This window comes from Phascolarctos cinereus, unplaced genomic scaffold (genome assembly GCF_003287225.1).
Source record: "Phascolarctos cinereus isolate Bilbo 61053 unplaced genomic scaffold, phaCin_HiC Scaffold_726;HRSCAF=1367, whole genome shotgun sequence".
In the NCBI taxonomy this organism is placed as follows: Eukaryota; Metazoa; Chordata; class Mammalia; order Diprotodontia; family Phascolarctidae; genus Phascolarctos; species Phascolarctos cinereus.
The window spans coordinates 97,558,483-97,572,287 of record NW_027556098.1 but is presented as its reverse complement, the minus strand read 5'-3'; the positions used below and the strand labels follow the sequence as shown (position 1 = coordinate 97,572,287).

General features: G+C 38.3%; 1 protein-coding gene across 1 annotated transcript in view; it reads left to right on the top strand.

Moving 5' to 3' along the window:
• LOC110217522 (myosin-15) overlaps window positions 1–13,805 on the top strand; it is a 94,887-nt gene that overhangs the window by 5,352 nt on the left and 75,730 nt on the right. The window contains 6 exon segments of the mRNA XM_078146138.1: window positions 4,332–4,363; window positions 4,365–4,572; window positions 6,643–6,730; window positions 6,733–6,815; window positions 11,247–11,392; window positions 13,706–13,796. Of these exon segments, the coding sequence (XP_078002264.1) occupies window positions 4,332–4,363; window positions 4,365–4,572; window positions 6,643–6,730; window positions 6,733–6,815; window positions 11,247–11,392; window positions 13,706–13,796 (648 nt within the window).

Here is a 13,805-nt window from a genome sequence, read left to right as displayed (position 1 = left end):
TTTCAAGGACGATCCTTCCTGGCTTTTGCTCCTGGTCTCCAGGAGATGGTGCCAGGTGTTGAGCATCACTGGAGAGAAGGCCTGGCATTAGTATAACTTTTTCATGCTCCAGAACCAGAATAACTCTAGGCCATTTACTTAGCCAGCCAGTCAACCAGCGTTTAGTAAGGGTTTCCTATGTGCCATGCCCTTTGCATCCAGGTGCTGGGAGAACTGTCTTCTATTTGCTCTACTGAACTGAGTCTTCATTCTCTTATTCTGGACTAAGTTAGAGTTAATCTCTCTTATGGGTTCACTCTCTCCCCAGCTCTGGAGACTAGTGCTTCCAGTTCTTTTGCAGTTTGCCAATGAGTCCTAGGATTCTTCTGTTTCCCCCTTTCTGTTGTCTTTCTGGTCCCTTTCTTTCTCTGGGGCAACTGGGTTAGGTAATGAAAATCCGTTCAGGGCATTTTTAGAGAAAGCACTAAAAAAAAAGAAGCTTGAAGAGGCTGGTAGCTATTCTCAGCAGGAACCCAAGACACAGGATTTGAACGGAGGGCGATGAGGGAGGCATAAGGAGCAATCCACCACTATGTAACTTTTCAGACATCTCCTGCTGTTCCTTTAACAAATCCTCCACATCAGCTAAATTGGTCTGCTTACTTACCCTAAACATATGCTTTTTTTTTTTTTGCCCCTGAACAATTTACCTGGGCTGCTTTCTTTTCCTGCCTCTGACTAGATACATCATTACCTCTCTTTTCAATTCTAGTTCAAATTCCGTCTTCCAGGAAGACCGCCTGGTCATCCTAGTAGGAAGTAATCTCTTCTTCCTTTGAACCTTACAGTATTTTATGGTCTGAATCTGTCATGTGACACTTCTGATATACCATCTAGTATTGTAATTATTTGTGTGCATCTCTTGTCTGCCCTAATACCTGCTGAAGAGCAGTAACTGTCTTTCAAGTTTTTGTATTTCCTTCCTGGTAGTACCTGGCATGGTGGCTTACATATAATAAGCATTCAATGCTGACATAGTAAGTATTGAATGAATTGCATACCATCAAATAGTAAGTACTGAATGAATTAATCAATTGAAGAAATTAATTTTAAAAGCATTGTATTAATTTTTCTGACGTTCAAATTCAGTAACATCAACAAAAACAGCTTAACTGTTTAGGTGATTTTGAACTCATTGAAAGAATTTTAGGGGAAAAAAATAACTTATTAAAGAGCTGAATTGGGGAAGCTAGGTGGTGCAGTGGATAGAACACCAGCCCTGAAGTCAGGAGGACCCGAGATCAAATCCAGCCTCAGACCAAGCACTTGTCAGTAGCTGTGTGACCCTGGGCAAAGTGACAACCCCAATTACCTTAAAAAAAAAAGAGCTGAATTTAACTCTGCTTTTCCCTTGGGTCAATTCCATGTTTCAAATTTACAGAGTCTAGTTGTCTCTGCTGTTAGTTTAACCATATGCACACACTTTTTTTTTTTACTCTTTTTTAAAACCTCCTTGCCCTACCGTCATTCTTGTTTAGAATGAGTTGCAGTGTGTGATAGATTTGGGATAACTACAGATGAGACTCAACTATCCTTTTCTGCCTCTCTACCCTACACAGGAATGGAACATATCAAGTGTTGCCTTGACTGTCCATGGAGACGGTTTGGTTAGTGGAGCTCCAAGGGGAGTGGGAATGAAGGTTAGGACGATGGAATGGCAGACCTAATGAAGGAGGATGGGATTGTGATGAAGTTAAAGAAAAATCCAAGTCAGCCTGGTTACCTAGAGGATGGGTGGTGTTTACACTTGTCAGTCACTGTGTCAAAAACAGACAGAGCTCAGCTCAACAGGGGTCAAACCAATAAGCTTTCTTCTGACTTAGCCTTGGAAATCCTAAGTTATCCCCTTCTAATTAACATAGTGAGTCTGTGTGGGAATAACAGTCATTGGGGAAAGAATCTTCAGGCTGTTAAACTGGCACCTACCAAGGCTCAGTCCCCAAACCCTGCTGTCCTGGGTAATGAATGGATCAATGACAGTCAATTGGATACACCTCTTCATTCAGAGCTGGTAGCAGGCCCTAGATGCACACTGAATGGAATGGAACAAAATATCTGTTCTGCCTGTCAACTGGGGCTGCAATAAGATGAAATACATCTATTATTCCCCAAATTTTGGAGGCTCTTCTGTCTTGCTTCTGACCCTTCCTGCTAAAGCTGTCTTTACATTTTTCATTTAGCTCCCTCTTTGAGGTCCTGATGGAGGGTGGAGATTTACTTTTCTCCCCTTTTCCTTTCTCATCTTTGTCCTTAACTCTTCCCACCCCCTCCCTGTAACCAGCTGCTGAGAGCCACTAGCTTCTCCTGCCAAGAGCTGACCCAGAGGCCAGTAAACAGGATTTTGCCTTTATCTGCTACTGATCTAACAGCAGAGACAACTTAAGCATAGCAAATGAGAAGATAATACACTTCCTGAGCCAATATGTTGCAGAGGACGGGTGAGGTCTTGAAAAGGGAAATGGAGATATGTTTGGAGTTGTGGTGCGTTAAGACCTGGTGCAATCAAGAGCTTGCTCACAAAGAAGAGGTTTCATTTAGCTTCTAATGGAGACAAATTAGAGGGAACTTGATTGAGGGATTCAGACTTATGAAAGGTGGTTTATACTGAAAGGCAATCAGTTCCTTCATTCTGATCCTGACCCATAACACGAAGAACAATGGGCCACTCAGGGAGAGTTTGAGGCGGTACAGTTGGAAATGGATAAAAGGAAATGCTTCTTTATGCAGCCTCACTACAACTTGTGGAGTTTGCTGTTGTTGGAATCCTCGAGGCAAAAGGTTTATTAGAAATCAAATGAAATGTAGCTATTGACTTCAAATAACTCTGGGAATCTTGAATCTGGGCTTTGAGAAAGTAGTACATGATTTGATTCCATTTAAGAATAGGGACCAGGACTGGATCTGTGATTTTTTTGTTATAGGCAACTACAGATGAAAAAAGACCCTCTACCTATGTAGGTTAGCACCTTCTAGTCTAGCTTGTTGGGGAAAGCACAGAGGGTTATTCAGGGTTATACGCTTAATGTACCTTCTAGTCTAGCTTATATAGTCTTAAGAGTTATAGAAAAGGGGCAGCTAGGTGGTGCAGTAGATAGAGCCCTGGCCCTGGATTCAGGAGGACCTGAGTTCAAATCTGGCCTCGGACACATAACACTTACTAGCTGTGTGACCCTGGGCAAGTCACTTAACCCCATTGCCTAACCCCCCCCCCAAAAAAAATAAAGAATTGTGGAAAGCATGGAAGGTTACTCAAGGTTGCACAGCTTAATGTACCTTCTAATCTAACTTATATAGTCTTAAGAGTTGTGGAAAGCATGGAGGGTTACTCAGGGTTACACAGCTCAATGTGTCCCAAGCTCAGAATCCAGGGCTTCCTGGCTTCAAGGTCATCTCCTCTGTCCACTACAATGCACTGTCTAATAAATGGTTACATTTACTAAATATTTATTTAGGTTACAAATGAAAGTGTTGAGGACAGAGGTACAACTAGGATTTTTTTTCACATGGGGACAAAAATAATGAAAGTGTATGGTGGTGGCAGAACAGAGAACAGTCCAACTGTGGATGTAATCCAGGAGAGAACAGCTCATCCTCCAGGAAGTCCAGCAGGAAGATTGAGAGGCATAAGGTAGGCTCCCAGGCAAGGGGTGTTAAGGGGACAGGATGGGGAGGGTAGTGGCCTGCAGGCAGTTGGGCTGTGTCTATCGGGTATTTGGAGTTCCTTGAGGCCAAGTAGGGGTATGACATTCACACCAGGGAGAAGGTACCCCCCTTGGGGAAGAAACTCACCCCCTAGATACTAGGATCCTAAGCTAAAGCCCATTTACTCTCTGCTAGTTAACAGCTCTGATTGATGATATTATGGAGTGGATTCCATCATAAATAGCCTACATTCTGTAGTTCTGGAATGTGATTTTTCACCCTTTTGGAAACAATCACATTCACTCATACTATATACCAACATGAGCATTTCTAGAAATTGTGGGTTTAGAGGCACATGGCTTATTTTTTTTTAAACATATTTGTTTTTTGATCGCCAGGATTCCCTTCAGTGCCCTGGAAAAGGTAATTTAATTTATTAATCAGGCTGGAAGTTTGAATTTGCCTCTAAACATAAATAAGGCACTCCCATCAGAGCGATTGTTATATTATTTTAGAGGTTTAAGAAAAGGTAGGTGGACAACATGTTATACAGAGGGCAGGCAATTAGCTCTCTGCTAAATGTTAAACAGAATTCTTTGCTGATGAATTATTTCCAGCTGTTGGCAACTATTTTCTCTGCATCATGGTAGGAGTAAGAGACCCTGGCAGATGTTGAAGAACAGAACAACTCTGATAATATCCAAGATCCAGCTGGAGGCCAAAGTCAAAGCACTCTCTGAGCCAGTAAAGGAAGAAGAGGAGATAAATTCTGAGCTGAATGCCAGGAAGAGGGAACTGGAAGATGAATGCCCTAGGCTGAAGAAAGAAATCGATGACCTGGAAACAACACTGGTGAAGTCAGAGAAAGAAAAGCACTCTACAGAACATAAGGTACTTTTTTTTTCCCCTCTGAAGAGGGAGGCCTGGTGGCCCACATGCCTGTACTACAACTCTCTCAAACCTGGTTTCTGTCACCAGCTTCTTTTTAATTAGCACAAGAACCGGCTCCCTTAGGTTACAGGAAGGTTAAAACTGGTATAAGATATAGAACACAGTGTGCTGAGCCATCAAATTTAGATTTCAAACACAAGCTTATGTTGAAATCACAGTTAATCTTCTAAGTAATTTTCCCCCATTTGCTTCAGTATCATTGTGTACAAAATAAGATAGAAAGGTTAAAATAGATTTCTTTGGACTCAAAGTGGTTTTTTTTTTGTCATAGAGGGTCACAGTTAACTAAATGGCTGATTTGGAATAGGTAGCAATTTTAATTCTGCCCTGGATTTGCTGTTGGAATTTGAATGAATTGCTTTATTTTTAGGTAGAGAATTGATTCTCTTGTCTTTGTAGGAGTTGAGAGTAGCCAAGAATGATGTGTGTCAAACATTTGGAATTGGTAGACATCCCATATATAAAACTTTTTAAAATTCAAATTTAATTTTATTTTCATTCTCTTTCTCTCACCTCTGTCTTCTCCTGTTGACCCATTGAGAAAGCAAGAAAAACAAAGCTTATTACAAGTGTGTATGCTCATCAAAACAAATTTCTTCATTTGCTGTGTCAAAAAACAGTCTCAAAGTATTCTCTGGATCTGTCCATCAATCAATCAATCAGACATTTATTAACTGCTTACTATGTGCCAGGTACTGTGCTAAGCATTGGCTCTTTCTATCCAGAGATGGGTAGCATGTTTCATTTTGAGTCCTCTGGAATTATGTTTGGTCGTGGTGTTTATCAGTGTACCTAACTCTTTTGAATTTTTTCAACATATAAAGCTTTAATGATGACTTTGACGAGTGACACCTACTCCCTTTTCTGGCTCTCTTTCAGATGAATAGATCCCAGTTTCAGGCTCACATGTTTTGTTTTTAGACATTCTATTCCTAGAACCATTCATCTGGGCACTACCACATATGACCAGTATAAGAATGGTATTTTGTGTTTTGTAATGATGCTTTCTATTTGAATGATCTTGAGCAATCATTCCATCTCTATGGGCCTCAATTTCCTCATCTATAAAATTAGGGAGTTGGACTAGATGATCATCTTCTAACTTCTAAAGCCGGGAGCCCAGGTCCCTGAGACTAGCAAGATTCTTCTGAATCATCAGAGAAAGACTTCAAAGTAAAGCTAATATGCTTTTTAGTGTTACCTATGATTTTCTGTATTCTCACTTCATGAAAATTGGTCATTTCTATATAGCATATGGAGTAACTCTTTGATTACCAGAAATTTTGATTAACTAGATCGTCATGTCCATGATCATGGCAAATAATTCAATTCAGTAGATATTTATTAGGTACCAACTATGTGAAAAACACTGAGAGAGTTTACTATAGAAAGCAGAATGATCGGGAATCTGTGAAGACACTGTTCTCACACACCCATGATGAGGCCAGATCCAGATCCAGGTTTACCAACTCTACCTACATCCCCATATTCTCAGGTAGATGGTTTTCAGTTGGTCCCACTCTGCAGGAAAGGTATATCTTCCAAAGGTCTGTCTCTTTACAATTGGCAATGTGGTATTGGGGAAAGAACACTGATTTTGGACTCGGAGAACCTTGGTTCAAATCCCAGGTCATATCACTTGTGTGATGTTGGACAAGCCACTAAACTTCTCTTAGTCTCCATTTCCTGACCCTGCAAAATGAGGGGATTGGATTAGATGGCCTTGAAGATCTCTTCCAGCTCTAGATTTTTAATTTTTGATCCTTTGAATATAGGTCGGTAACACAGGTAATGTCCATCCAAAATAACTGGAGGGGTCATTTTGCCTCAGAATTTCTAAAGGTCCATCAGGTGTTAAGTTTCTCTGTTCGTCATGATCCTGTCTGTAACACTGGCTACCGTATAAATGTCCAGTATGAAAAAAAATGGATGAAAAAAAGATGGCCTCCTTAAACATCCTGTTGGTTCTGATGAAGGACATCTTGAACAGTTATTACTCCTTACCCACAGGTCAAGAACCTGACGGAAATAGAGTTGCTGAATGATGACATTGAGAAACTTAACAAAGATGTAAAGGCTACCAAGAAGACCCACCAGAAGCCATAGATGAAGTGCAAACCAAAGGAGACATACCCAGCACCCCAAGCAAAGCAAAGCTCAAAATAGAATAGCAAGTCAATGAGGCAAGTGATTTTCCCCCACCCTTTTTGGATATGTTTCTATTTTTTATGTATTTTGATTTTAGAGAATCAAGAAAACTTAGAGGCATATTTTGTTTCAAAATTATTATCTTCATAGTTGGCAATTCTTTCAATGTATATCAATCAACAGAATTCTATAATAAACATGACTAGGGTAAGGCTGGGTCTCCATAGTGGGGAGTAGAATAAAGACATGTTCTCTGTCCTAAGGAACTTAAACATAGATGGAGAGATAATATATACAACTTCAATACTAAATAGAAGACCATATACAATATTTAAGCTGATCATGTTAGGAGTTGAGTTATGTCTATGTTTTTCAGGACTTCATAGAAGAGTACTAAGATTGACTTCATGGATTTTTCTTCATAAAGTGTTCTCTTTTCCTTGCATATTGGAAGAACCTTGCACTGCAATAATGGAACCTTGTTCTTACTCCTATTTTCAGTACCACAATTGGGTTCCATCTTCACATATGCCATTCTAATGCTAGTTCTATGAAAACTGATCAGTATCTACCCCTGACCCTCTCAGTTTTAATCTGGCCTCATTCTTGGCCTTTGTCCCATCTTCATTCTCTACTTCACTAATTGGCATTAGAAGACAGGGTTAATACCCTGTTATAAACTAAATGACTATATGCAATTATATATTGTTTAGCTATGTGGCATGAATTACATGCAAATATAGGCTTTGTTCTCCAGTACGCTGGGACTTTAATGGATCTGTCATTTTACTGGCATGGGTACTGTTTCCTTAATGCAAATTATAATTTCTCCTTACCTTCTCATCCTATGTGATTATCAATATTTTCTCATAAACGCTCCATAAAGAAACTACTAAATATTCTAGGGATATCCCTCTTGTTTTTTTTTAGAGTATCTTTTAAAGTAACTTGTAAAAAAGTGGGCTTTTTATTTGTTATCTCTCATTCTTACTTTTGTAGTCATATATGTTTTTGGTAACATTTCATACCAATTTTTCTTGCGAGTTATTGTTAACAGTGGGCTAAATAAGGCCTGCTTATATCAACCACTCATTTTTTTCATTGCCCTTTAGATTATTTGCACTTCTTTTCCTTTGATGTCATACTGTTCCATGAGTCAAAGCCATATGCATCACCAGAAGAACATTGATGTTAATGACATGAGTCTTAAAATAGTGAGCAGTTTGGGATCATCTACAGCATTGCTCATTTTTCTAAATATAAACTTCTTCCATTCTGGGGTAGCCCATTATCTAGCCTGTCAGGGATAATAATAGGCTAATTTGATTGGCTGCCCATCCAACTAGATAACAGCTAGACACTGGGTGTTTTTTATCCACTTTGTTTTTTTGTTTTTGTTTTTGGTGGATGGTTCCAAAATTGTTTTGCATTGCTGTAGATTCCATGGAGGAGATTTTACAGTGTTCCAGGGATAAATGCAACTGATACAATGTCATCTGTGAGTTGGGGCTTTTGTAGGACTTTGGTATCAATAAGCAATCCCTTTGGGGGCTTTTGACTTCACCTACTACATCTTTTATAACATTGTGTCAATAAGCAAAGATATAGCCATAGTCATAACTTTCATTGATGTATATAGTTTTAATGTATATATAGGAGACACAGTTTGAACTGTTTTCCTCTAAAGAGTTAAATATTTTCTTATGTAAAGAATTTATGAAGATGAAGTTGACCAGAACTAGTTGAACAACTGGACCCCAAAAGTGAGTCATTAACAATAGTTCAATGTCAATGTGTAATGGAGTCTGGAGTGGAAGGCCCATATGATTCTGTGTCATCTAAAATTTTTATCAAAGACCCTTAACAAGACATTTCTAATTAATTAATTAGTTAATTTTTAAATTTTTAGGCATCGGGGTTAAGTGACTTGCCCAGGGTCAAACAGCTAGTAAGTGTCAAGTGTTTGTTCTGAGGCCAGATTTGAACTCAGGTCCTCTTGACTTCAGGGCCGGTGCTCTATCCACTGCATCACCTAGTTGCCCCAACAAGATGTTTTTGATGTGCTTATAAAATCTTCACATGGAACAAAACTAGGAAAAGTGGTTAACACATTAGGCTATCATTAGGATCCAAAAAGGATCTTGACAGGTTAGAATATGGGGCCAAGTTTAACAAAGGAAAATTTAATAGAAATAAATGTAAAGGTCTATAGTTGAGTTGAAAAAACTAAATCTATAAATGCAAAATGGAGAGGTGTGGCTAGATAGCAGTTGATCCAAAGAAAATCATAGGGTTTTAGTGGACTACAAGTTCCAGATGAGTGAACAATATGATACAATAGCCCTACAAAATTAATGCAGTCTTAGTTGTTTTAAGAGAGATAGTGTTCAGGATTGGAGAGGTGATAATTCCACTGCACTCTGCCTTGGTCCAACCACATACGTAAAGCTGCATCCAGTTCTCAGTTCCAGATTCTAGGAACAGTATTGATAAGTTGGAAAATGTCAAGATGGGAGCATCCAGGGTGCAGAAGTACCTTGAGATGATGACATATGAAGACTGATTAAATGAACTGAGTTTTTTCTGAGGCAGACAAAACCTAAGGAGTACATGACCTTTATGTACAACTATTTGAAGGGTGATTCGACTTGTTTTGCTTAGATCAAGAAGATGTGAAGTCAGATTTTGGCTTAATTTAAAGGCACATTTCCTAACAATTTAGAACTATACAGAATTGAAATGAATTTTCTTAATAGGTCATAGAATCATAGTTTCATAGATCTAGAATTGGAAGTGATTCCATAGACCATTTAGTTCAGTTGTCTAATTTTGTGGATGAAATGATGTGTTCCTTTTCACAGGAGGTCTTTAATCAAGGGATTTTTGTTTAGTGTGGGGTTAGTTTAGATGGCTTCTGAAGTCCTTTCCAACTGCATGATTCTATTATTCTGACTATATATAATATATATATATATATATATATATATATATATATATATATATATATATATATCTCAATACTATACTCTTAATAATATAAAAGATCTTTCCTCCTTCATCCCTCCCAATAAAGGTGAATGAGAAGGCATAAATAATTACCAATTCAGATATTGGCTTTCATATCTATACAAACTCTCTCAGAATGGTCTATAAACACTCTGAAGGCATCCTTAATGAAAACATTAGAAAGGAACAGGAAGGAATTTTCAGGTGATTATCTATAACCAACTACATTTTTATACTTACGTGACTGAGAAGTATAAGGAATATGAGATCCCACTATGTGTGTTTGATTTGTAAATGTTTTACAATTCATGGCAGATAATAACTTAAGAGTTCTAAAGGCAGTGGGAATATTTTGGTTTGCTCTGGTTTAAGCTCAGTGTGTGTTCACTCTCATTTTTTCCTAGAAACTGTTCTGCATTTGAAGATATGGACAGTCAGCCATGTGTTCTCTCCATTTTCTCTTTTTCCTATGTCTCTCTGGCTTTTCTTTCTCTTCTCTCATCTTCTTCCCTTTGTTCCCCAACCCCTTGCCTCCTAAATGAGGTTAACCTATGGGTCTCAGTACCAGGATTCCTAGGGACTTTCAACTTTTGCATACATACTTCCTCAGGAAGTTCATATGCTTTCATTTTAACTGCCATGACTTTGTGTAAAGTTTCCAGAGAGTTTTCCCTCATAGCAATTCCATGACTTTATCTACAGGGCATTTCCACCTATATGTCCTACTACCATGCAAAATTGTTAATGTCTGCCCTTTCAGATTGCCTCCTGTTTATACTCTGTGTATGTGTGAGTAATAAATAAATGTGCGTATGTGTGTATCTATGTCTATGTACATATCTACATACATACATACATACATACATACATACATAGCATATGTAGTAGTTTTGTGTTGTCTCCTCCATTAGAACGTGAGGCTCTCAAGATGAAAGAACCATGGTCTTGCTTCTCTTTGTATTTGCAGTTAATTAGTTAACTAGCATTTGTTAGGAGCCTGATATATGCTAGGCACTGTGCTAAGGGCTGGTGATACAAAGAAAGTCAAAAAAATATTCCCTGCTCTCAAAAGAGCTCACACAGTACCTGGCACATAGTAGGTTAAATAATAATAGATAGATAAATGCTTGTTGTTTTTAAATGTGATAATGAAAAGCTCTTCTTTAATACTACCAAGGCTTTCCTTTGTGTTAGTACAAACATTTATTTGCCATATTTACAACATGTATTGCCATATCGTATTGATATTTTAATATAATGTATACATGTAACATAAATATATGCACATATTATAGAGAGTAGAATGTATACATTGATATTATTTACAGGGTATGGTTTTTGTTCTTTCTTCTTCTATGGGTTTTAAGTACATTATACACACCAACCTTCTGCAAGAGAGTTTTAAGCATCTTGATGTCATTAATCATTTAGTTAAAAATAACAAATTTTTCTTTTGTCAGCTTGAGGGTGTCTATGAGCAGGAGAAGAAAATAAAGATGGACCTGGAATGGCAAAAGGAGAAACTGGAGGGTGATTTAGATCTAAGCCAGGAAAGCATCATGGATCTGGAGAATGACCGGCAGCAACTAGATGAAAAATTAGAAAAGTAAGATGCCTTTCTGTTGGCCAGATAATTTAGGAACCACAGTACATACTGGGAGGAGCAACTAATCTGTTTTGTCACTCTTGTGCTTCCAATGCCTCATTTTTTAATGACTCTAGGGAAAGATAACAGACTTAAAAAAATCAAACTTATGTAGTATCTTGGCAAAAGGGCTAAAAGGAAAATCAAATGCGTTAAAGAGCAGTGTGTGGTTGGATTAAGGCAACTGTCCTATTCCTCTGGAAATATTTGGGGAATAGGCTAAAGACAGGATTGGCAAAAGGTATGGCCAATAGGCTGCTCACTTTGTGCAGCAGTAAGAATCCCAGTGGTAAAGGCCAAGAGGAAGAAAAAATTTAAGTGAAGTAATAGATATAATCACTGAGGTAAAACAGGTAAGCATGTTTTAGAATCTACATAGGTAGAGCATTTATTAAGCCTTTGGTATATTCTAGTGCTAGTGCTAAGCACTGGGGGATACAAATAAAAGTAAGTAAGCAAGATCCTGGCCCACAAGGAAATTACATTCTACTGAGGGAAAATGATAAAAAGGGTGTTGGAAGGGGTCAGGGAGGTATGGTGTGGAAAGCTTCTTGGAAAGGGCATGGAAGAACAAAATAAGTCAAAGACCAATGTTCCAGGCTGAGGGAGGTGGCATGAAGTCCAAGTTTTTAGTGGGGTAGAGATAGAAGAGTAGATATCTATAAAGTGGTGTCAGGAATTAAATATCCAACCAAATTGATTTGAATTCATAGAAATTGTATATTTTCCATCCTGACTTACTTGATACAAAAATTATTTCAATTTTTTGAATTTTTGAATTTCAATTTTCTAGGGCTGTATTTTTGAGTCCTAGAACGTTGGGCAAGCCTTATTCTCCCCATTACCCTTCGCCCTGATTGTTTACATGTGCTTCAGTTTTGAACAGTTTTCCCTCTCTGTTGGTGTTTTTTGGAAGTTTGTTCATTAAGGCAATGCAGCACTGGCATTGTTGGGAAGGAATACATAAGCTGTGCCTGCAAAGTGACTAATCCCATAAACAGCAGAAGAAAAATCAGTCTCGTTACCTTACAAAACATCTCATGTCTTTTCTCTTGTTTTCCTGCTTTTGACCTGCTTTCCTCTAATTTTTTCTTTTCAATAATATTTGGTAAATTCAATGGAACTTCTCTAAGTTTTAAAGCTACCTAGAATGGATTTAGAGGAAACAAAGCAGAGGAGAGAAAGCTGATCATAGATTTAGGAAGACCTGGCTTCAAGTCCCATCTTTGACACATACTGGCTGTGTGACTCCAGACAAGACACAACTTTTCAGGGCTCTAGGCAACTCCCTAAGACTATAAGTTGCAGAGAAGGTACTGACCTACATTGGCAAAGGGAATTTTCTTACCTGGGAGTTACCTATACCAATGAAATCACAGATCCAGTCCCTATCCCTAGTCTGGAACAGAATAAAAAGGGAAATAGTTAATGAGGTACAAAATGAAGGTAGGATAAGGGTTTGGAGCAGGAGTTCTTAATCTAAGGTCTATGAACTTGTTTTAAAAAATACTTTAATAGTTGTATTTCAATATAGTTGATCTTCTTTGCAATCCTATGCATTTGTCTTTAAAAATATACTTCTGAAGAGGAGTCCACAGGCTTCAACACTCTGACAAAGGGGTCCATGACACTCACGCAAAAAGGTGGTTAAGAATTCCTGAACTAGAATAAGGCTAGGTTAAGGGAAGATATGTGGTTTGACCCATGGAGATAATAACATGGACATAAAGGTAGGGCTGTGGTTAGGATAAAACTGGTTAAAAACCATGAAGAGCCAGAATCAGAGTTGGGCCTGAGTTATTGTTATGTGGGGGTGGATAGTATCATGTTCTATACTACCTAGTCCAGCTGGGAATTCCAGGTAACTGAGTATTTGTGGAAAGTAGACACCAATCTTAAAAACTGATGTAAAGTCTTTACTAATAGTACAATTTTTAAAAACATTGTTATATAACTGTAGTATCAGTAATAAAGTTGAGGATTTGGTAGGGGAAAGGAAGGCCACTGATTTAAATAAACTTACCTGCCTTCTGTCTGTTGCCTTTACTTTTGAAGATCTGTATCCTTCCTCAGCACAGTGGTGATAGAATCAGAAGTCCTTGGGCACCCTTACTCAGAATTCTAATACTTGCTTTAGAAATTGCTATTTCTAGGTCACTGTACTTTCACTTAAAAGAGAAAAAACAACTTTCCTCTCTGACCAGAGGTTCAATTTGAAGGTGTAGAGGAACCATGCTTCTGTTTGTTCTTGGATTCTCTCCTTAAAAAACTCAGGAAAGAATTGGAAATGGGCCTGCTGAATCCAGATTCCACAGATGAGAGGAACCTCCTCAGCCAGTTCCAGAACATGGTGGAGGAGCTTCAGGTAACCTCA